General features: G+C 41.4%; 4 protein-coding genes and 1 long non-coding RNA gene across 6 annotated transcripts; 2 read left to right on the top strand and 3 right to left on the bottom strand.

The window, feature by feature from the left end:
• Nucleotides 1-194: 194 nt before the first annotated feature.
• On the bottom strand, nt 195-2,576 carry LOC133838953 (uncharacterized). The gene is made up of 3 exons (XR_009894033.1): nt 2,332-2,576; nt 2,106-2,273; nt 195-2,044 (listed from the first exon to the last, which is right to left on the bottom strand). It is a non-coding gene; the product is annotated as an uncharacterized LOC133838953 (long non-coding RNA).
• A 2,165-nt stretch (nt 2,577-4,741) lies between these two features.
• Nucleotides 4,742-7,505, top strand: LOC133839398 (evolutionarily conserved signaling intermediate in Toll pathway, mitochondrial). The gene has a single exon (XM_062270915.1). It carries the CDS (start codon nt 4,823-4,825, stop codon nt 6,056-6,058), a length of 1,236 nt encoding a protein of 411 aa, XP_062126899.1. The 5' UTR covers nt 4,742-4,822; the 3' UTR covers nt 6,059-7,505.
• LOC133839396 (GTP-binding protein 2) lies at nt 6,450-11,265 on the bottom strand. Of its 2 annotated transcripts, none has more exons than XM_062270912.1 (4): nt 10,964-11,265; nt 8,959-9,630; nt 6,928-7,802; nt 6,450-6,869 (listed from the first exon to the last, which is right to left on the bottom strand). In XM_062270912.1, exons 2-4 carry the CDS (start codon nt 9,620-9,622, stop codon nt 6,594-6,596), a joined length of 1,815 nt encoding a protein of 604 aa, XP_062126896.1. In that variant the 5' UTR covers nt 9,623-9,630; nt 10,964-11,265; the 3' UTR covers nt 6,450-6,593. The 2 variants fall into 2 exon arrangements, with proteins under 2 accessions (XP_062126896.1, XP_062126897.1); XM_062270913.1 differs by lacking the exon at nt 10,964-11,265 and adding an exon at nt 9,896-10,048.
• Nucleotides 11,266-11,931: 666 nt separating this feature from the next.
• Nucleotides 11,932-13,874, top strand: LOC133839397 (guanine deaminase). Its single transcript, XM_062270914.1, has 5 exons — nt 11,932-12,098; nt 12,176-12,439; nt 12,616-12,770; nt 12,830-13,103; nt 13,158-13,874. Exons 1-5 carry the CDS (start codon nt 11,997-11,999, stop codon nt 13,722-13,724), a joined length of 1,362 nt encoding a protein of 453 aa, XP_062126898.1. The 5' UTR covers nt 11,932-11,996; the 3' UTR covers nt 13,725-13,874.
• A 316-nt stretch (nt 13,875-14,190) lies between these two features.
• On the bottom strand, nt 14,191-19,939 carry LOC133839395 (cyclin-G-associated kinase). The gene is made up of 9 exons (XM_062270910.1): nt 19,429-19,939; nt 18,504-18,734; nt 18,304-18,443; nt 17,136-18,110; nt 16,666-17,075; nt 16,217-16,599; nt 15,176-16,161; nt 14,956-15,117; nt 14,191-14,890 (listed from the first exon to the last, which is right to left on the bottom strand). Exons 1-9 carry the CDS (start codon nt 19,634-19,636, stop codon nt 14,780-14,782), a joined length of 3,606 nt encoding a protein of 1,201 aa, XP_062126894.1. The 5' UTR covers nt 19,637-19,939; the 3' UTR covers nt 14,191-14,779.
• Between the last annotated feature and the right edge of the window lie 777 nt (nt 19,940-20,716).

The raw sequence follows: 20,716 nt of genomic DNA, 5'->3' as shown, positions 1-20,716 counted from the left end.
TGACCTATCAAATAAAAAGTTCAATAATTAATAAATAATTTAACTTTATTGCTGCTTGAATTTTGAAGTTGATACATTATAATAGAAGACTTTAATTTGTATTCAATCTGTGGAATACGAATTTAATTTCGAGTACTGTCTCCGTTGTTATTATTTTTATTTTTATTGTTGTTGTGTTTTTTTTTTGCTATCAACAGTGTTACTAATTTGCCTCATTTATCATTACTTTCGGGCAGACAAATGCGTTGTCTGTGTCTCTTTTTTTTCTTGGGATATAAACTTAATTGTAATAGTTGAGTCTGAGTTCGGGGAGCTAATAAATCTCACGCGCCTCCGATTGCATTTTGCAGACTCGCCGCGGCCGCGAAGTGTCCAGTTCTAAGCGCATAGATAACAGCTGGAGTCGCCGCAATTAGGCAAAGGTGTTGATGCCTCTCGAGGGAAAAAAAGTAAAAGAAAACAGTCGCGACTCGGCCAAATTTGGCCCACCAGCTGTCCGGTTTCAAATGACCAATGTCCAGCTCATAATTCACTGACGGAAAGGGTTGCGCCTGGCCCAGGGAAAATCTGTCTGCTTATGTGTGTGTTGACAACACCTTGAAGATGATATAGTATCTCTATAAAGTAGTAGAGCGTGTGTGCATGGCGCATGTGTCTGGGGCAGTTGCATAAATCAATGTGGCTGCTTTACGAGCACATCGCATGCATGCAACACTCGAAACAGCGAGTGGGTCAGTAGTTGCCCTGTTCACGTTTAGCCTTTCGGCGTAGCATGTGTGGCACGGCACGCTAGACTTGCAACACGTAGTACAACATGCTTACGATTGACCCACTTGCAGAAATCTCAGAGCAGTCCGTTACTTTTCACACACCCAAACTGGTTGAGAAACGCGATCGCAGAACGCGAAAGCCAAGCGACAATTGTCACGACGACGACAGCGATGAAGGAAAAACCAGCCGACTGGAAAATGCTAAACAATACAGAGAGAGGGGAAGCGAGAGAGAGACAGAGAGAGAGAGCGAGAGCGTTGCTGGAGACCAGCATAATTGATAGACATTTAGATCGTGGTGTGGCGGCTTTTCCAACTGGTTTTTATTTTACTTATTTCGTTTTTTTCCAACATTTTTTGCCTTTTTATTGCCTCTTTTATTGTCTTAGATTTTTCCTGCTTTTATTGTGTTTTTCTTCTGCCGTTTTTAATGCAGCTCTCTAACAATAGAAGGTCTTGAGAGAGTTGGACCGCTTGACTTGGGTTCAGATGAGTTATGAGCCAGGGTGTGGTGACCTTTCCCACTCTGGTGGTTGCTCTCCGCTCTCTACCCTCTCCTGGCTGCACTCTTTTTGAATCGAGAACCACGACCCAACACACAAATGGACTCTATTAACGTATGTAATGTGATACGCGATGCAGGGGAAAATCAAATGAGATGCTTTCTAGTGGTTGCCCGTGATGTGAGGTGATGTATCTGCGTATCTTTTCGGGCACACAGCATATGGTCATTCTCGTCAGTGGTCAGTCGATCGTTTGATACTTGTTCAATCAACTATAAATGCGCATCATTTTTTTTTCTTTCCTTCTTTTTTTTTGGCATATTACATTACATTGTTGCCCTTTACCCCGCGGCAGCTGCCCAAATATTGTGCCTCGTGCTGTCAGCGTTTGTGCAAAGTTCTTTTGCTCTTCTGTATTTTTCAGCTGCCCACGCCAGCCATATGATCAGCTTTATGTACATATACATACATATATGTAAGTTGATGGAACCACGCGCGTGCGCTACCATTTTCCACATATACATCCACATGCAATCTGCCTGGTTTCTGCCCTTTGTCTGTCATCAGATGAGCGTGTGCGCGTTTTTTTTATTTTTAACTTCTGCTATTTTAGTTATGCGCGCTTCGGTTTTTCATTACGTTGTTTTTATTGTTTTGTCACACGCCCTGCCTTGCATCCATGTTTGCCACGTTTGCCAGACTGCCGCCTTGCATTTTCCTATCCTATCCATCGCAGGCTGCCTGCAACGGCGGCTGCGCCTGACTTCCTGTCTAAATAATTGCGCATTTAACGCAAACACACATGCAAAGTGAACGCATGACGAAAACTCACCGAATAATACACACACTTGCAGCAAACGACACACAAGATACATACATAAACGACTTGTGACTTGTGCTCCCCCCTCTTGGCTGAGATACACACTGTGTGCAATGTGTAATAAAGAAGAGCAGTCACTTGATGCTAGACTTCTATAAATAACATATAGCCACTGCAGAACTGTGTCTAGAGTTACTGGCAGGAAAAAGCTGCAGTAGGAAAAACTTGCTCAACTTACACTTCCTGTGCATCTCAAGGTTGCAATCCAAAAGATACTTTTTCATAGCGCTGAAATAGATGAATACATATAGCAGCTATGTGTTTGCGGCTGACATTGATTTCGCTTAAAAAGTATCTAATTGAAAATATAGCAAACATTCGGCTAATTTAAATTGAACGAAAAATACATGCTAAGAAATATTATAGAAAATGAATTTCAATATATATTAGATATGCGAATGGAAAGAACAATGCCTGACGAGGTTCGAAATGCACACGAACAAAAACAAACGTCATGCGACCGACAATTTTGCCAAGTATATAATACCTAGTATATAATAAGTGAGTGAACGGCAATCTTGAGCGATGAACGAACTGTAAAATACCCTATAATAAGTATTATTTGTATCTACTCTTTTGGTATGCGCAAATATATTAAATGATTCACACAATCAAAGATACTTTGTTTTTCTTTTTTTAATACATGTAACTACCATCTAGTTCATAGCACCCACTAACCGTACTTACAGGGTATTGCAGGCAGTACCAAGTTTATTATTTGCACAATTTTTGGCGCAATTTTTCGCTTGCATTTACAAATACATCAACCAAATATCTACGAATATACATATATAAGAGCATAAACCTAAATTTAGTATGTACTTATAGACGTCTGTGAACACGTCGAACGCTTATCGTGGAATTCTTGAAAATTGAATGCAAGAGACGCACAAACAAAAATAATAAATAAAATGATGTGCATATTACGCTCTAAGGTAGAGGAAATGATTTTTGTTTAATTCTAATAATTGTTTACTCAATGGCAATCTCAAAAATCAAATTGCAAACGGCGGCACAGTAGATGAATTGATGTTGCTGGAAACCTGAAGCTCTTTTGCATCTAAAGTGTCAACAAATAACCATCTTATATACATATTCGATAAATATATAGTTGATTCATTTAGAAATTTCAAAATTATATTTCCTAACAAATAGTGAAGAGATTTCTTATATGGGGTTACCCTTTAAAGTTAGTTGAAAGGGATTCCCTTAAGCTAAGAAAAGATTATGCTATTATATAATATAGAACTCTAAGTTGCCATTATCGCACTTTAAATACATATTTCACTTAACGAAATCATCAGCGCACAACAATTTGTGAAATTCATTCAACTCTTGCATCTGTATCTCAATCAGAATCTTTTGCTGTATCGGAATTTGTATCTGACAGTCTGCCCTAATTATTACACATACTCAAACACATACATACATATATGTATATCGTGTATATGTATGTATTCATCGACATAGGTCTCAGCTCGGTCATTGCTTTCGACCGTGTTGGGAACGTGTGAGTTACGCAACTACCGGGCATCGAAATAATTATGTGTTCTGCTCGGTTCTGTTCTGGATCTCGTTTAGTGGTCAGTGGTCTGCTTGCTGCTCTCTAGCTAATCGACTGTTTTCTAACAGTTAAGTGGTGTTAAGTGCTACCACAAAAAAAAATAAAAACAGGCAACGAAAAAGAACTGATTGGTTTATTAATGAGCTTCAGACTACGTTCTCTCTTTGCGCCCTCAATTTCTATGGACCAGTTGTATTGTATAGCGCCCGCTGCATTGACATTTTAATGACGTTTATAATCAACGCGCATTTGAGGTTTGCTGGCACCATAAAGTATTCATCGAAAATTACATTAAATATCGTCACAACATTTAGCAGCTGATGAGTACATTAGAGCATTCACCATCCAAAACATTTTCGTTATGCGGGTCAGCGGCTTTTCGTCAGATCACATCAAACAAGCTCGATTTGTTCTTGCTGATTGATCGATGGGGGTGGTTTGGACTAAGCGTTTATGTGTCAACATTCAATTGTAAAGTGCCCTTATGAAAAACACACATTTACGTCTCTTATAAAACGCTCAAAAACTGAAATGTTTTGCGATTAAGGTATTTCCGTTCCCACAAAATAAATTCAACGTATGTATATTAGAAGTTGGTTTGACCTAAAGATATGACTTTAAAACTCTCTTGACAATGTAATAAAATGTGCAGTGAGATTTTTAAATACAACTATTAGCGCGAAAAGTACTTTCTTTTTATTGCAAGTATAAAATTACCGACAAAAAACCTAATTATTATGCAAAATTAATTAAAATACATTTTTTAATATTTTACTTTAAGTTTTATAAATTACAAATAATAATATGTAAATTAAACATTACCTAAACATTAGTAAAATAACTATTTTATATTTTTTAATAATAACAAAAATAATTAGTCTATTTTATACAACTTGAGCGGTTCTTTTGAATTCGTAATACCGATTAAAGTACCAAACTGTTTCGATAACATTGCATCGATTGGTTCGTTGGTTCGATTGCATGTTTTTTTTTTCAAATCGGCAATCAGCTGTTTGGTAACGGACAGTGTTGCAAAATGTGTTTGTTGTTGTTTTATAATCGCCGAATTTAGTTGAATTCAATTTTTAATATTTTGTAAATAAAAATGATACGCAAATTGCACTGCATGTTGCGATTACAAAGCGGCATCACACAAACACTCTACAGACACAGAGCACCGACGATCCTGGCGAGAAATTATGCAACGGACGAAGCAAATCGAAATGCAGATGGCAAGAGTGGCAATAATGCAAAACGAGCCTCCAAAAGTCTGCCCGCTGTGCGCAACCCCTTTGGAGCGGCACAGGAGAAGACGAAGAACTCTTACTTAGCGATGGTGGAAATCTTTGAGGAGCGCGATGTTCATCGGCGTAACCATGTGGAATTCATCTATGCGGCATTGAAGCATATGCCCGACTTTGGTGTGGAACACGATCTAGAAGTGTACAAGGCATTGATCAATGTGATGCCCAAGGGCAAATTCATTCCAACGAATGTATTCCAGTCCGAGTTCATGCACTATCCCAAACAGCAGCAGTGCATCATTGATCTCCTCGAGCAAATGGAGGATTTCGGCGTTATGCCCGACTACGAAATGGAGGCGATGCTGCTCAATGTATTTGGCAAGAAGGGGCATCCATTGCGCAAGTATTGGCGAATGATGTACTGGATGCCCAAGTTCAAAAACCTCTCGCCATGGCCACTGCCCGACCAGGTTCCCGACGATACGCTGGAAGTCGCTAAACTGGCCGTGGAACGCATGTGCACCGTGGATCTGCGTTCCAAAGTAGATGTGTTCGAGACCAAGGAGCTGAAGGACTCGCTGGACGACACCTGGATAGTGAGTGGCATGAGTGTCGAGCAGTCGAAACTGCTCAAAGAGCATTCGCCACAAAAAGCACTTTACATCGAGGGACCGTTTCACATCTGGATACGCAATCGTCGCATTAATTACTTTACGCTGCGTGCGGATGCAGATGCCGAGTTCCTGGCACAGTTGGACGAACGGCAACTGGACGAGGACGATGTGAGTCAGATCGGTGTGCCATTCTTTGGACGTGCGCCGCCACGACGACACAATCAACTGGGCAAAGTGCGTTCGGTGCATCAGCAGGATGATGGCACCATTTTTGCCATTTGTGCCACCGGCACCTCAACCAAGGACTCGCTGCTGTCGTGGATACGTTTACTGGAGCTGCATGGCTTGGCGTCATTTGACCAAATACCTGTGCTCTTTCGCTTCAAGTCCGTTGTGCCCGCAAAGGCGGAGGAAATCGCTGGACCAGCAGTCCCGAGCAGTGATATTGATACATCGTTGCATAGTCATAAGGAGCACACGTAGTGAGTTGTTGTTAATAAATTAATTGCCGAGCAAAACGATTTGTTATCCTCTAGTTTTTTTTATTTATTAATTAAGTATGCGTGTGAACAAAATTAGAAAAAAGAAATTCGTATTCAATTTGAAATTGTGACATCTACAGAATTTCCGATTCCTGCATATTACTATATAGCAGATACTCTTCTATACGTATATGTATCTTTATAACTTGGTAATTAGATTAAGGTAATAATATTATACTGGAGTTTTGAGCTTAAACGAAAAAATCACAGAACTCGCGAAAACTAAATGTAATGAAGATCTGCTACAAATTCAACGACTTATGAAGTCTGTCACTAAGCTCTAGTAATATGTACATTGCTATATTCAATTTGAGATATATATAGGCGATATCTTTCTTTTTTTTTTTTTTGTGTATAGTTCTTGATAAACTAGAGTAAGTATTAAGCTTGTCAACTGGAGAAGAAGAAATGCTAGGTACTCTGCCGGTGATTGTGTGTGTTTTTGTGTGTTCTACGTCAATCTTCTCAAGAACTCTTTACTTGGCGCGCGTCTTGTTCACCGGAAACACCTGAGTGACCACACCGATGCCCTTGCTGGACATTCCCTCGCGGAACAAGATGCGCATTCCAGGCCGCACATACTCCGGATGGCCAACGAACTCAAACATGACCGAAGCGGAGTCATTGGTGCCCAGCTTCTCGCCACCCATGATGCCGCGTATCACGGCCGTTTGACGTATGCTGCCAATGTGCACAGTGGTCTGAAAGCCGACATAGATGGCCGTCGCATGAAACAGCACCGAAACCTTGGCCTAAAATGAAACGCAAGTTATTTGGATGACTTTTTGGTGACTCTGCAGCTGCACTCACCTGAAAGAAGTATGTGCCATAGGGTTCGTCAATGTTGCCCGAGTCACTCAGCAGCACCATGCCGCTGCGCAGCGATGGCAACTCCTGCGACGGCGTAAACGAGAGCGAGGCACTTTGCCCAGCACGCACTACTCGACACGGCGCCTTGTTGCGATGTATGGTGTGCACGTTGACGGCATGGAAGCTGCCATCGGGGAGTGGTCCAATCTTCATGGGCATGTTCTCGGTGAGCACGCCCTGCACCAGCAGACCACCCACGACGGGACCCACATCGGTCACCCGAAAGATCTCATCGATTTGAAATTCGCATGGCTCCAATTCGAGGCGATCCTTTTCCGCATTGCTGATGCCCGGCGAGAGCACATATAGAAATTTGGTGACTAGATTCAGGCCAGTGCCTGTCACATTCGAGACACAAAAGATGGGCACAATGTTCTCGGACACCTGATTGGAGCCCGCCGAAATAGCCTCATCGGTGTTGGTCACCACAAATGGCACCTTGCGGCATCCGATGTTGGTGAGCAGTGTGCGCAACTCCTGCACCGTGGCATCCGGTGATGTGATATCAGTTTTGGTTATCAGTATGAAGAAGGGCATGTCCAAGGCACGCACTATGGCCAAATGCTCCTCGGTGGTGTCGTTGCAGCCACTGCCCGCGGACACCACCAGCATGGCATAGTGTGGCGAGTAGCCACTGAGCGCCTGGACTGTGGTGCGCATGTAGCGACGATGTCCAGCCAGATCCATGAAGGTGACCAGCTTGGTGGAGCGATCGCTGATCTCCTCGGCGGTCATCATCTCATTGTACTTGTAGTTGACCACATTGCCCAAGGCATCGAAGCCCAGCGTTTCATGCGAGATGCAAGAGGTGCGTCCTGCAAATAACAGAGACAATTTTAGAGTCTGGGATTGTAGATTGTATTGAAGTTGTATTTAATTTTTAAATAATCGATGGGAATGCTTTTGATTTTCATAAAAAAAAATAAACTTTTTTCTTTAAAAAGAAAATAATATTTGAACAAGTAAGGAAGTAAGAAAGAGCCCTAGTAAGTAGGCAGTTTTGCCCATACAAAAGTATTTCTTTTATCTGATCGCAACCAAATTTTCAGGAATTAGAACTACTATAGTAATAATTGCATATACCAAAATTTGCAAGTCTAGCTTTCAAATTACGCTTGTTAGAAGTGGAAGTGGGCGTGGCAAAAATTTGAAACAAATTTGATCTGCGTGCAAACATAACAGAGAGATCTAGGTGTTCATACGGACAGACGGACAGACACACAGACGGACAGACGGACAGACGGACATGGCTAGATCGTCTCGGCTGTTGACGCTGATCAAGAATATAATATACTTTATACCTGTTACATACATTTCCTGCCGGTACAAAGTTATAATACCCTTCTACCCTATGGGTAGCGGGTATAAAAATAATGATTATTTGTGGGTTTTATTTTCGTTTCGATATACCAAATATGGCCTTCGGTATATTTTTGTGGTATATTATATTATACATTTTTACCGCACTGTTATGCGGTATCTGAAAGTCTTACTTTACTTACTCACTTACTTTCTTATATTTAAATTTTGGCATAATACAATTTGAACTTTTCGTAACTACATTAACCCATTCTACAAGAACATGCAATAATAGTTACAAAAAGTCACACAATAACCGAAAATAATCAAACAAATAATTACTACAAATTAAACTAAGTGCTTTTTATAGTTTACATTAGACGTGCCAATGTTATTAGGTCGATATCTAATTTATTAATATCAAATTGGCTCTAGACATTTTCGGAAAATAAAAAAGAAGTCTTTAAAATCATGCTTTCGTGAATAGTATTCCATATTATGAGTTTTATGATTGTTCTCAAACATAATGGTTAATTAAAAGCGATTTAAGAAAAATCGGAGCTCGACTTAATCATTCAAATGAAAATTTTCGAATTAAAATTAGTATTCCGATTGACAAATAGGGTAACATTTAGTCCAGCATTGATTATGATTACTATTTAGATTACTTACCAGACTGTATCTCGTGCATGTGCCGAAACATGTTGAGGCGCGCCCGTCCATGACCATTGTCCAGTTCATCCTGCGTGAGCACGCCCAGCAGCGTCGATTTGCCCGCATCTGCTCCGCCCAGAACCGCAACGCGCACCTCGATGTTGTGCTGATCGTCGGGTATCTTGCGCACCAAAACTTCGGCCACCGAACGCCGCACCGCAATCGTTTTGCGTCGCAGCACCGAGGTGCTTGCGCCCAGATGATGGGCCATCTGCTTGAGTGTGGTCAGCGAGGCGTTCATGTCCTTGTCGCTCAGACCCTGAAGATGTCCTGCATCGGAGACGCCAATCTCGTAGATGGCTTCGCCGTGTCCCTCGCGCAGTCGCCACTTCATTTGCGTGACCAGATGCTCGAAGCGCTGCTTTGAGGGATTCACCAGCTTCAGTTTGTACTCCACATTGCCCAACTGTGGCTCTGGCGGCAATGCGCCCTGTTCGAAATCAAAGATCAGATTGTTCTTGGTATTGCTGTTCAAGTTATTGCTATTGTTGCAGTTATTGCTGTTGGCATTGGCATCGATTTCGTATTCGCTGCTGCCGCTGCTGTTGCCATTCAGTTCTTGCTCCTCATCGAAGCCATCGTCGGGCTGATTCGGATCGAAGAGGCTCAGAAACGACTCCATATTTGCAGCTGAAATGCAAATTGTACACAAAAAAAAATAATTGCAAATCGACAAACAAAATAACATTTGCGGCCAAATGCGCCATTTAAAACTTTTACAATATACACAGCATTTTTGGCTCTTGGCCTCTTTTGGGTCGCAACGACCTTGAAAACTCTTGTTTATGTTTGCTGTGCGTCTTCTTCTTAGTTCTTGTTCTTGTCGTATACTTAATATTGCACATCGAGGCGTATACTTAATAAAGCATATATTTATTTATTTATTTATTCCTACCTAAAGTCAAACACAAAGAAAACTTGAATTCAAGCGCGATGTCGAAATGTTTTTCCCGTTGCGTTGTTTGTTGTGCACTGTGCGCTTCTATTGTGTCACTGGCACGAAAAAAAATCGATTTTGGGGACGCTGACGCTTTGGCCCAGTCTTTACATACTCACATACATACATACATTCGCATGTATGAGTGTGCATATGTACGTATGTGTAACAACACGAACGTAGTTGATTTAGCTAACACTTGCTTTTGGCCGTGCTTCGCATCTTATATGCGCGCACACAACTACACAAGTCTTATACACATGTATGTGCTTTGTGCTTTTTTGTTTTCAGCTGCCTTTCCAATTTGTTTATAACTTGTTCTGCTTTGTGGCGTCACACGCACACATACAAGCACGCGCGCGCGAAGAAACGCGAGCAAGTATTTTTGTTGAGCTTTTCGTTCCTGGTTCGCTACACACTCCGTTCGGCATATTTGTATTACACCATCTTATGTTCGTTCACATTGCTGACACTCTCTTTCTCTCTCCCGCAAGTGTACAGAGCATACAGAAGTCTTGTTGGCATGCCAACACTATACTCATTATTGGCCACCCGTTTTCTGTTTGCTTTTCGCATTTTGACGTTGTTGGCACTGTTTCTTGGTTTTCTATACAAAGCGTAAGATACGCATGAATGTATATGAGTGAGTCTGCTAGTGTGTATGTGTGTGTTTGAATGTATTGTTTTGATCAGCTGCGACGCTGAAGTATGAAGAATCAGATAATAAATAAATACAGACATTTGCACTTTATGGCGCAATCTTAAAATTGTTTTTGTTTTTATTTTTATTTAATGAAAGAGAGCTTTCAATGACGGGAAATACGTGTACATATATTAACCGTAAACATAGATACGTGTCAATTGTTTATATATAAATATTTGCTAATATTAGTTATGCGGATTCATATAGTAGGTATTGTTCTATTGTGCATTAAATATAATGTGTACCAAACCACACAGGAATTTCTTTGTGTTTTGTTGACATCTTCATATGCACAAACCGCGAATTGATTTCATCATACTTACATTTCACAATAATTGGGAAACCAGTTTAAAAGACTTGAATGCGTGCAAATTATATGCAATTTATGTTGAGTAATAAAATTAGAGGATTGCGCGAGACACTTTTTGTATTGGATTCTCTCCGCAGAGTATTTCACATTTGGTTGTAATTACGCCATTGCTCACTTATAATTTATGCTACACAGCAAAATTTGGAAATTAGACGCCACAATTAACGCACGAAACAAACAAATTAAAGAGTCTTTCACATTGTGTTTGTTGTTTGTAAATGTTTATTTACGTTGCGTGTTACGTTGTTTTTATATGAATGACTGTGGAGAAGGGAGCGAACCTGCGCAGTGAGCCAAGCTGGAACTAGTTCGATTTCATGTGTATCGAAATTTTCGCAATTTAAATTAATAAAAAACGATCTCTGTAACGTATAAATAATATTTTGTTGTGTTATTTATTCAACAATTAATAATAACTTACGTACTGTTAGAAATTTTAAAACGCTTTTGGGGAGCAGCTAGAGAGTTATTAAGTAATTTCTGTATCGATGTTAAGACACCTGTATATATATCCACTTATATAAAAGGAACCTGTATATGTATGACCATAAGCAAAATTTTTCAAATATACAGAATACACACTCATACATTTTGACTTTGTTACACTTGCTATATAATATTTGAAATATTTTCAAATTTGTACAAAAAGCCGCTTAACATCTGTCATTGAAGAACTTTGACTGGTTAACGTTGCAATATCTAGAAGCGAATTGTATAGCTTAACTGACTTACAATTAACTTTTATCATATTATCACCTTCAATATATTATAAAGCTTCGCTTGACTCAAGGTAATTGAATTTACATTGAATTAGAATTGATTAAACCGCCTACAATGTTTTGCCATTCACAAGCAAAGTCAACAAATGGCGTTGCCAGACAACTACAGTGCTGTTGTTGCCCACAACAAACAATTTAAATACTTGTTTATCAGGTCATTTCGTTTCGGATCGCCGTGGGGCCAACAAAACACGTTGATAACTAATCATGGCTGCTGTTGTTGTTTACCGTGGAACAATTCTGCACACCAAATCGTTTGATGAATTCGAATCCTTCGAGCAAGGCTTCGTGGCAGTTCAAGATGGAAAGGTAACAAACAGTATAGATCAAACATTGTAGTTTGATAAGAATGACATTGATAACAAGTTACTCGATCTGTTTTTAAGATAATTGGTGTGGGCAACGATTATGACAACTGGTTGTCCGCCAATGAAAGCGTGGACCCCAAGACTGTGAAACAAGTGCAACTCTCGGAATTTGAATTCCTCTGTCCAGGTTTCTGTGATGGACACATTCATGCGCCACAATACGCCCAGATTGGATTGGGAATGAGTGTTCCACTGCTCGACTGGCTAAATACCTACACCTTTCCCACTGAGGCTAAGTATGTGGATCAAAAATTTGCCCTGCAGATCTACAAAGGCGTTGTGGTAAGAGTTACCTTATGGAGAACTTTATTACAATTTCGCTTATCAGCAAAATGTCATCATACAACTACACATAAATAACTTGCCGATAATAATACCCCATTCCCCTTTTCGGTCACACTTTACAGCACTTAATTGCACCAGCTGATAACTTGATACTTTACTGTCTCTCAATCTAGGAAGCAACTCTACGATGCGGCACCACGTTGGCCTCCTATTTCGCCACCAATGACTTGGCATCCACTCTGATATTGGCTCGGGAAGCTGTGCGTCAAGGTCAGCGGGCACTGATAGGCAAAGTCTGTTCCAATTGCAACAGTCCCGACTTCTATGTGTGAGTACCTCAAGCATGACTGTTAATCAATTAAGACAATCAGTTCTCTTGTAATTCAGTGAAACAACTGAGCAATCTGTGGAGGGAACCAAGAATTTCATTGCAGAGCTACGTAAACTGAACAGTCCTCTGGTTTTGCCCACCATAACTCCACGATTTGCGCTCAGTTGCAGCAAGGAACTGCTGAGCAAACTGGGTGACATTGCCAAAGAGCATGATCTACATATACAGAGCCACATCAGTGAGAATCTTGATGAGATCAAATTCGTTAAGGAGATTTTCAGCACCAGCTATGCAGGCGCCTACGACGAAGCGGGACTTCTGACCAAAAAGGTTTAATTAAACACCACAATTCTTTAACAATAATAATGTTTTTCTGCTTCATAGACGGTCATGGCACATGGTGTACATCTGGAGGACGAGGAGATTGCATTGCTTAGGGAACGTGGCACATCTATAATTCATTGCCCCGCATCCAATACCAATTTGAATTCGGGTCTCTGCGATGTGCAGCGTTTGATTAAAGCTGGCGTCACTGTGGGCCTTGGCACTGATGTTTCTGGTGGAAATTCCGTGTCCATATTGCACGCCTTGTCTCGTGCTCTTGAAGTCTCCAAGCACATTGATGTCTTCAACACTCAGGACATTAAAGGATCAGGAGCAGCCAAGAATCCACAGAAAAACTACAAGCAATTGTCCTATAAGCAAGCCTTCTATTTGGCTACTTTGGGTGGAGCAAAGGCATTAACTCTGGATCACATCACTGGCAACTTTGCTGTGGGCAAGGATTTCGATGCTCTTGTGGTGGACGTCAGCATATTGGAGAAACCTCATCGTTCGCTTACGGTGGATGAGCTGTTAGAGAAATTCATCTATACTGGCGACGATCGCAATATCACATCCGTTTTTGTGGCTGGCCGCAAAGTGAAGGGCCAAATTTGCTATCCCGAGTAAGAAAAGAATTTCGTTTGCTAACAGTTTCATTTCGCCTGGAAACGCATAGAGAATTTATTTCATTTATCTGAGTATGTGTGTGGATCGATTGTAAATGCTGAAATTAAGGGACTTTTAAAGTAACATTAAATGAAAGCGTTCATAATCCTATTTTGTAGTTTTGATTGGTCATACCATACACACACACACTTAATCGTTTACAAATAGTAGTTCTTTATATATGGTATATATAGTATATAACTTTTATTTATATAAACTTATTCAGTTTTCTTTCATTGTTTTGCATAGGCGTGTATCATAATCACATATTGGGTTGGGACCAGGTCATATTTGTATCTAACGCCAATTTTAATTGATCTTTTATTTGTTGTCTATTGAGTATATCAAATAGTTGAGATGAACAAAAGAAAATATCTAGAGCACATTATTGAAACTGTTTTTGAAAGATTTCATTGCGAATATATAGTATATAACTTTTATTTATATAAACTTATTCAGTTTTCTTTCATTGTTTTGCATAGGCGTGTATCATAATCACATATTGGGTTGGGACCAGGTCATATTTGTATCTAACGCCAATTTTAATTGATCTTTTATTTGTTGTCTATTGAGTATATCAAATAGTTGAGATGAACAAAAGAAAATATCTAGAGCACATTATTGAAACTGTTTTTGAAAGATTTCATTGCGAATACTCTTAATAAATATATAGTTTGAATACCCGTTTTAATTGAATGCACAGCAAATAGATACCTTGGTTTTTTTTTTGTTTTTTGTGCATTTTTGGGAATGTTGGGCGGCTGGGCTTTAATTACAAAATTAAGTAAATTGTCCATAAATATTTTAGAATTTCAAATCGGGTTCATTTTGGGCTAACTAAAATGTGTACGCTTATTGCCGGCTTGCAAAACGGGCGAACGCAGCATACACAAATACTTTCACTTTACACATTAAAGCTTACACTCTTAGATGGCTTTACACTATTTTCAACTAATAGAAGGATAGTTAAAACTAAGTATGTATATACATGGGTATGTATACATATGTAGATAGAATTAAGCATTGAACATATTTTGCTGTGTGGCATCATTCTCGAAATCCGTCCAAGCGTTATTTAGTTCCATAAATATAAGTTTGGCGATTTCCTCGTGCTCGGTTCCATTATGCTGCACAATTAAACGAAATTCATAAGTCAAAGAATATCATTAATTAGTGCTATTTATAGACAAACCTTATCTGGATGCACGGCAAGACATGCCCGTCGATAGGCCTTCTTAACCTCAGCCGGCGTAACCATTGTGGACATTTCACATTTCTGCCATTTGGCGTTCTCCCACAACACCGTATGCATGGAGCAGAGCAAAGCGCGTATGTTGTTCTTCTTGCCATCGGTCTGCGGAAACCAATAGCTGATTCATTGGTGAACTGGCTTTAAATTAAAAAGATCTTACCCATTCCATGATGCGCACTTTCTTAGGATCCATGTCCCTAACCAGCTCTTCTTTGCGCATTTCGTTGATGGATCGAGGTCCCTGATTCATTTTACTGCCAAAGGAGTATCCTTGCTGTCCCAGTATATCCGCAAAGATATCTGAACTCTTGGCTCCACCTCCGGCACCACCTGCCTGCTGTCCTGGCTTCGGCGCATCGAAATGCATGCGACTGTAGTCCGGACGTGATTGTGGTGTTGCCTGTGGTTGTGGCTGAGGTTGCGGCTGTGGCTTTGCAAATGCCGGTTGTGGCTGTGCCTGGGGTTGATTTGGCACTGGTATGTGCGTGGGGCTGGAAAACTGCGTAGTCTGTGGACTGTGTCCAACGGGAGTGGTGCTCGTCGATTTGGGGCCTAGTGTGCTACGATTGAAGTTAATGTTCAGATCTGATGCCAAATTGGCGATGTCAGCAAATGGATCTAATGGTTTCGGCGGTTGCGTTGGCGATGGCTCCTTTCTGGGCGCTGCGGGCGTGGTCACAAAAGTCGGCACAGACCCAACGAAGGGCGGTAGATTTGTGGTCGTGGTGGGCTTCAAGTTGGGAGTGCCAATGCCGGCGTTTTGATCAATTGAGCCAAAGATGTCAAAGAGATCGGTGTTGATTTTGGGTTGTTGTGCCGCTGCTGCTTGTGGCGGGGGCAACACATCTGGAATGGGTGCCGATCCAATGCCCGTGGAGTCATCATCACCGAACGCACCTAACAAATCGAAACTAGCGTCTGAGCTAGGCATGGCGGTTGTCAAAGGATTGGCAGAAGCAGATGCAGCTTGGCTTCCGCTTGGCTGCTGATTCAAATTGAGCAAATCGATGGGTGGCGATGGCTCTGGCATTGCAGTGGGCGCATCGTGAGCAATTTCAGTGACATCAGGCAGCACCAACGGCGAGCCAGAGCGTTCCGGTTTGCGAATCGATGCCGGCGGTGAGGAACGTGTATTTGGTTTGGTGACTAAAATAAATCCCAATTAATTGTATTCACAATATTAACAATTCCAATCACTTACCAAAGTTATCAAGCATCTCGCCATACTCCAATTCCGAGCCAAATAGATTTTGAGCAGCTCGCTTGGCCTTGGCAGGCAACCATGGTGGCTTATGGCTAGGCGGTGTCTCTGACTCGGTCACGCTCAACGAAAGCGACACACAGAAATTGGGCGGCACCTGCTCTGGGTCGGGCAAATCGTCTAGATCGTTGCCATTGAAAGTAATCAGCGTTTCGGGTTCTGGCACAAAACCAGTGTTGATTTGAAATTGGCAAATCTTCAAGCCCTGTGGACGCACCATGCCCTTCAAAGCATTTCGTGCATGATACAAAACGACAGTCAAGTCACCACAGACAGTTAAATTGATGGGCAACACGATTTTGCCGGGACCGGCTAGATGTAGTCTGTAAGCAAAGCAAGAATATAAATTAAAGAATTGTAATTACAAATTACTAAACGCATAAACGTACCGCATTTTCTCGTAGTCCTGCAAGGTGCTGAGCATTAGCTTCTCGTTGCAGTAGATTTCCATGTAAATGCGACAACCATCGCGGGCCTTTGTCATGCGCGGCACAGGCTGGCAACTGAGCGAAACCAGATTGAAGTTCTTGTAGTGCGGCAGCAGCGGCGTCGGTCGCAGTATGTCTCCAAAGTAATAGAGATAACGAAACTCCGATGGGCGCAAATTGATCGTATGCCGCTTAACGGCAAACACTTGTACAGCATCCTCGGGTTCGTGCAGTAATCCAGCGTACATTAGTAGTGCACAAATCACAGTGGCTGCTGTACAGCCACCAGAATCACCGGTTTGCACAATGACAACGGACTTGGGATCAGCATTAAGGAAATTGTACATGTCCGCCGAAACAGTGAAGAGACCCTACAATAGAAATGGGATTATAATGACTGTAAAATCACATAATTCTGGGCATACACTCACCTGCAGATTGGGTGCATGTGCCTGTGGACAACCATAAACGCTGCCAGCTTCCACAGTACGCACTGGAGGTGGCAGACGCGGCACAGTCCGTGCTCCAAAATTGTAAATGCTTATTTTTTGCGGGGCAAAGCGGCTCTCCAACGAGAGACGTACGTCCTCAATGTTGTTGGTCTTGTACGTGGACTCAAAGCCGTCCGAGGGACACGGCATAACCAGAATGCGTGATGTGATGTGACTTATATCCAGATCGTTGCGTGCAATTGACTGCTGCATAGTTTGCATAACCTTGGTCGATGTGTCTTTTAGGTTCTTGAACAGTGTGCCGGCGCCGCCGCGTAGCGAGGACAACAGGCTGCCATTGCCATGACTGGCAGCAGCAGCAGCACCTGCAGCAGCTTGTGGTGGCGGCATCGCAGTGCCATTTGGATTGTCAGTGTAGAACTCGGAGCGACTCGTTTCCGGCTGCGAACGCGACGGACTCTCCGTTGGCGATGTGCCAATCGGAATGCCACGTAAGTCCAATGGACCCTTGAGCGACCAGTTGTGTGTCTCTGCAATGGCGGCTAATCTCTCCAGCACCATGGAAATGTCAAAGCGTTCGTCGGGATTCACCTTAAAGCAGCCCTTGATTATCTCGCGAAAGCAATGATAACGCTGCTCTGGCGGCAGCATGTAGTTGGCATTGATGATGCGCAGCTTGCCGCCATCCTCATAGGGATGCTTTTGATAGCAAAGGAAATACAGTATGCATCCTAAAGCCCAAACATCTGCCTTGGGTCCGATGGGATAGTTCGACCAGGTGTCTAGCATTTCGGGTGCACGATACATGGGAGTTGTCACTGTATTTAGCTGATCCTCAAGCATATTACGCTGCTGGGCACTCCACTCGAAGGTGGGCGAAAGCAGCTCCTTGGTGGCGGAGCCAAAGTCGCACAGCTTGATTTGTTTGTCATTGCCAATGAGGAAGTTTTCAATCTGCCAATTGGAAAATAAAGAATTAAAATTACCACCAATTAACACCTTTATATATTACTAGCTAGCTTGATTCGTAAATTCACAAAGCCCTGTATTATTATAAAAAGTTCTTGCGTAATAAGATTATATACACTTAGTTGTGTTGAATACAGTTTGGACTGCACGTTGATAGTTCAGTCAGTTCGTCACTCACCTTAATGTCGCGATGTGCAATAGGAGGCGTCTGGGTGTGCATGTGGGCAACGGCGCGTGCCATTTGATAAAAGATGCGCAGAATGACGGGCGGATCGAGCGGCGCATTATCCACACGGAAGCAGTCCACTAGCGAGCCGCCTGCAAAGCAAAAATGCAATCTGTTTATAGAACAGATAACAGCTTTTAATGTTTTCTTACCCTTGCAAAGTTCGGTGAGCAGCAAGAATTGCGCACCCTGATGGGCACTTGGCGCTATGCAATTGGAGCCGACGAATGTCACGATATTGCCATGACCAGACAGTTGTCTGTGCACGTTTATCTCGTTGTTGATGGCCTGGCAAGCCTGCTGATCGGCGCCGATCAAACGCTTGAGGGCGTATTCTGTGCCATTTTTCACATCTTGTGCAACGTACACAAACGCATAGCCGCCTGGAAGCAAAACGGAAAAGAGGGTTGTAAGCATTGATAACCACGAAACACTGATAAGAGGGGGCGTTCAGTAATTTGTATAATTATACTGTATGTTTCATACTCTCATAAAAATATACAGTAAAAACTGACTAAGTGAACAGCTGCATTAAGCGGACAACTTCATTAGCCGGACACTTCTGATAGATAATATTTTTGCTAGGATAAACAAACAAAGGCGCTCAGCTTTGAGTGTCCAGCCAAGAGAGTGTTCACTGTAAACCAAATTTGAACTCGCATGTATGTGTAGGTAAGAGAGTGTGTGTGTTTGTGAGTTGAGTACAAAAAGCATGACTCATGGGTCAAAGAAGAGAATGGCAGCAAAAGCACGTTTGAACTTCAAGCAGAACTTGCAACACCAATACAAATGTAGCGAGATCTCATGCTCATTAACACAAAGCAACAAGTTTTTCCATTCTGTGTGTGTTGCAATGTGAAAATCAGAAAGCGTAAACAAAGAGTTGTCACAGTCGCTGTCGCAGACGAAGTCGACGTCGATTATGAGACTGCAAAAAGTTTTCACGCATTTTTTTTTTTTGGTCTTTAGTTTGTGTTTTGAGCTCGTGGTTTTCTTTGTGAACTCCACTTCCTATTGATTTTTATGCCCTTGCAAAAAGGGTTAATTATAAAAGCAATCTGTATGCGTATTTAATACCTTCAGCTATCACACATTTTGTTCGAAGCCTTTGGCCAGCAATTTCCACGAATTGGCCAACGTAATCATTGTCCAGACTGCCACTATTGATGGTGGCTCCACTTGCACTTGCTCCGCCTCCCCCACTTCCACCATCATCGCCTACGCTGCTGCTGGATGTGGTGTTGTTGAAATAGTTGAAATTCAGCGACTTGAAAAAATCGCCCATTATGAGATTAGTGATGGTGTTACGATTGCTTTGATTATTGGTTCGATCGCGCTTTAATTCTATTGTTTACGTCGATTTTTAACCGAGATTTAACATCTTCGCTGCTGCGGGACACAACAAAATTTGCTGCGTTGGTTTAGTATTTATTATGTTCTGTTCTGGTATTTTTTGCTACGTTGGACGGACAGAAATGGTCAGCTGATTGCTTAACAGTCACGTAAAGTATACATTTGGTATACTGTTATTAACAGCATTTTGCATTGCCTTGCACAAGTCGTTATTTCTTGTGCCCCTTTGAGTTTTCCTAGACATCGATTAAGCTGCTACATTTTTAATAAAATAGAGTTGGTTTTATTTATGAAAATACTTGGCTTTAAATAAAACTACTAAACTGAAATGATGTCCCAATAAATAATTTGCAAATAGCAGGCATTTGTTTTTAAGTCGCATGTAGACTAGTTAACAGTGCTGGGAGGTACTCCTCACATAACAGCACTGTTCTGTTAAGTGTGGAGCAGCTTAGTGTGGAGTTACTTAAAAATGAAAAATAGTTTTTTCATTAGAGAATGACAGTTAAATTTTGAATAAAGGATGTTAAACCACTGACCTAGATCCGAGTCTTAGGTAAAAATAATAAATAGATAGATCAAGTAAATAAAGTTTTTTTAAAGTGAATAATTAAAAAAAGATATATGTCCTTCATAAAGTTCGTGACCTTTAGTAAAAAATTCGATATCTATGTCATATTTATTAATATTTCGAAGAGGTTCTTGACTTGCCATATTTAAAATTCCCGTTCATGTGATGTGACACCTTTAACCTTGAGGGTAAAGTTGTCCCGCATCTCTATGCATTAATGTAGATATGCATGAGGCCCATAAAATTATACATTTTCCAGCCGTAATTTTTTAGTGGCTTTGAACGAATACAAGGTCGCTGTATACGAAAGATTGTTTGTCAATTGAACGAAGACAAAGATGAGTAACTGCTGAAACAGTTCGATTTCCGCCGGAGCTTATAATAGTTGTGAAATACAAATCTTCAAATGAATGGGGGGAAAATACAGACTGTTTCTTTTAT

The sequence above is a fragment of the Drosophila sulfurigaster genome, chromosome 2R, assembly GCF_023558435.1.
Source record: "Drosophila sulfurigaster albostrigata strain 15112-1811.04 chromosome 2R, ASM2355843v2, whole genome shotgun sequence".
NCBI classification, from domain to species: domain Eukaryota; kingdom Metazoa; phylum Arthropoda; class Insecta; order Diptera; family Drosophilidae; genus Drosophila; species Drosophila sulfurigaster.
Note: the sequence above shows the minus strand (reverse complement) of the source record. Positions and strands in the feature narration are given on the sequence as shown.

Coding starts and splice junctions, on each gene's coding strand:
- LOC133839395 (XM_062270910.1), bottom strand. CDS start 19,636: ATGGGCGATTTTTTCAAGTCGCTGAATTTCAACTATTTCAACAACACC. Junction 18,111..18,303: donor TTGCACATCGCGACATTAAG/GTGAGTGACGAA, acceptor TCCAATTGGCAG/ATTGAAAACTTCCTCATTGG. Junction 17,076..17,135: donor CACATGCACCCAATCTGCAG/GTGAGTGTATGC, acceptor TTTCTATTGTAG/GGTCTCTTCACTGTTTCGGC.
- LOC133839397 (XM_062270914.1), top strand. CDS start 11,997: ATGGCTGCTGTTGTTGTTTACCGTGGAACAATTCTGCACACCAAATCG. Junction 12,440..12,615: donor AGATCTACAAAGGCGTTGTG/GTAAGAGTTACC, acceptor CTCTCAATCTAG/GAAGCAACTCTACGATGCGG. Junction 13,104..13,157: donor CGGGACTTCTGACCAAAAAG/GTTTAATTAAAC, acceptor TCTGCTTCATAG/ACGGTCATGGCACATGGTGT.
- LOC133839398 (XM_062270915.1), top strand. CDS start 4,823: ATGATACGCAAATTGCACTGCATGTTGCGATTACAAAGCGGCATCACA.
- LOC133839396 (XM_062270912.1), bottom strand. CDS start 9,622: ATGGAGTCGTTTCTGAGCCTCTTCGATCCGAATCAGCCCGACGATGGC. Junction 7,803..8,958: donor CATGCACGAGATACAGTCTG/GTAAGTAATCTA, acceptor TGTTATTTGCAG/GACGCACCTCTTGCATCTCG. Junction 6,870..6,927: donor ATGGCACATACTTCTTTCAG/GTGAGTGCAGCT, acceptor GTTTCATTTTAG/GCCAAGGTTTCGGTGCTGTT.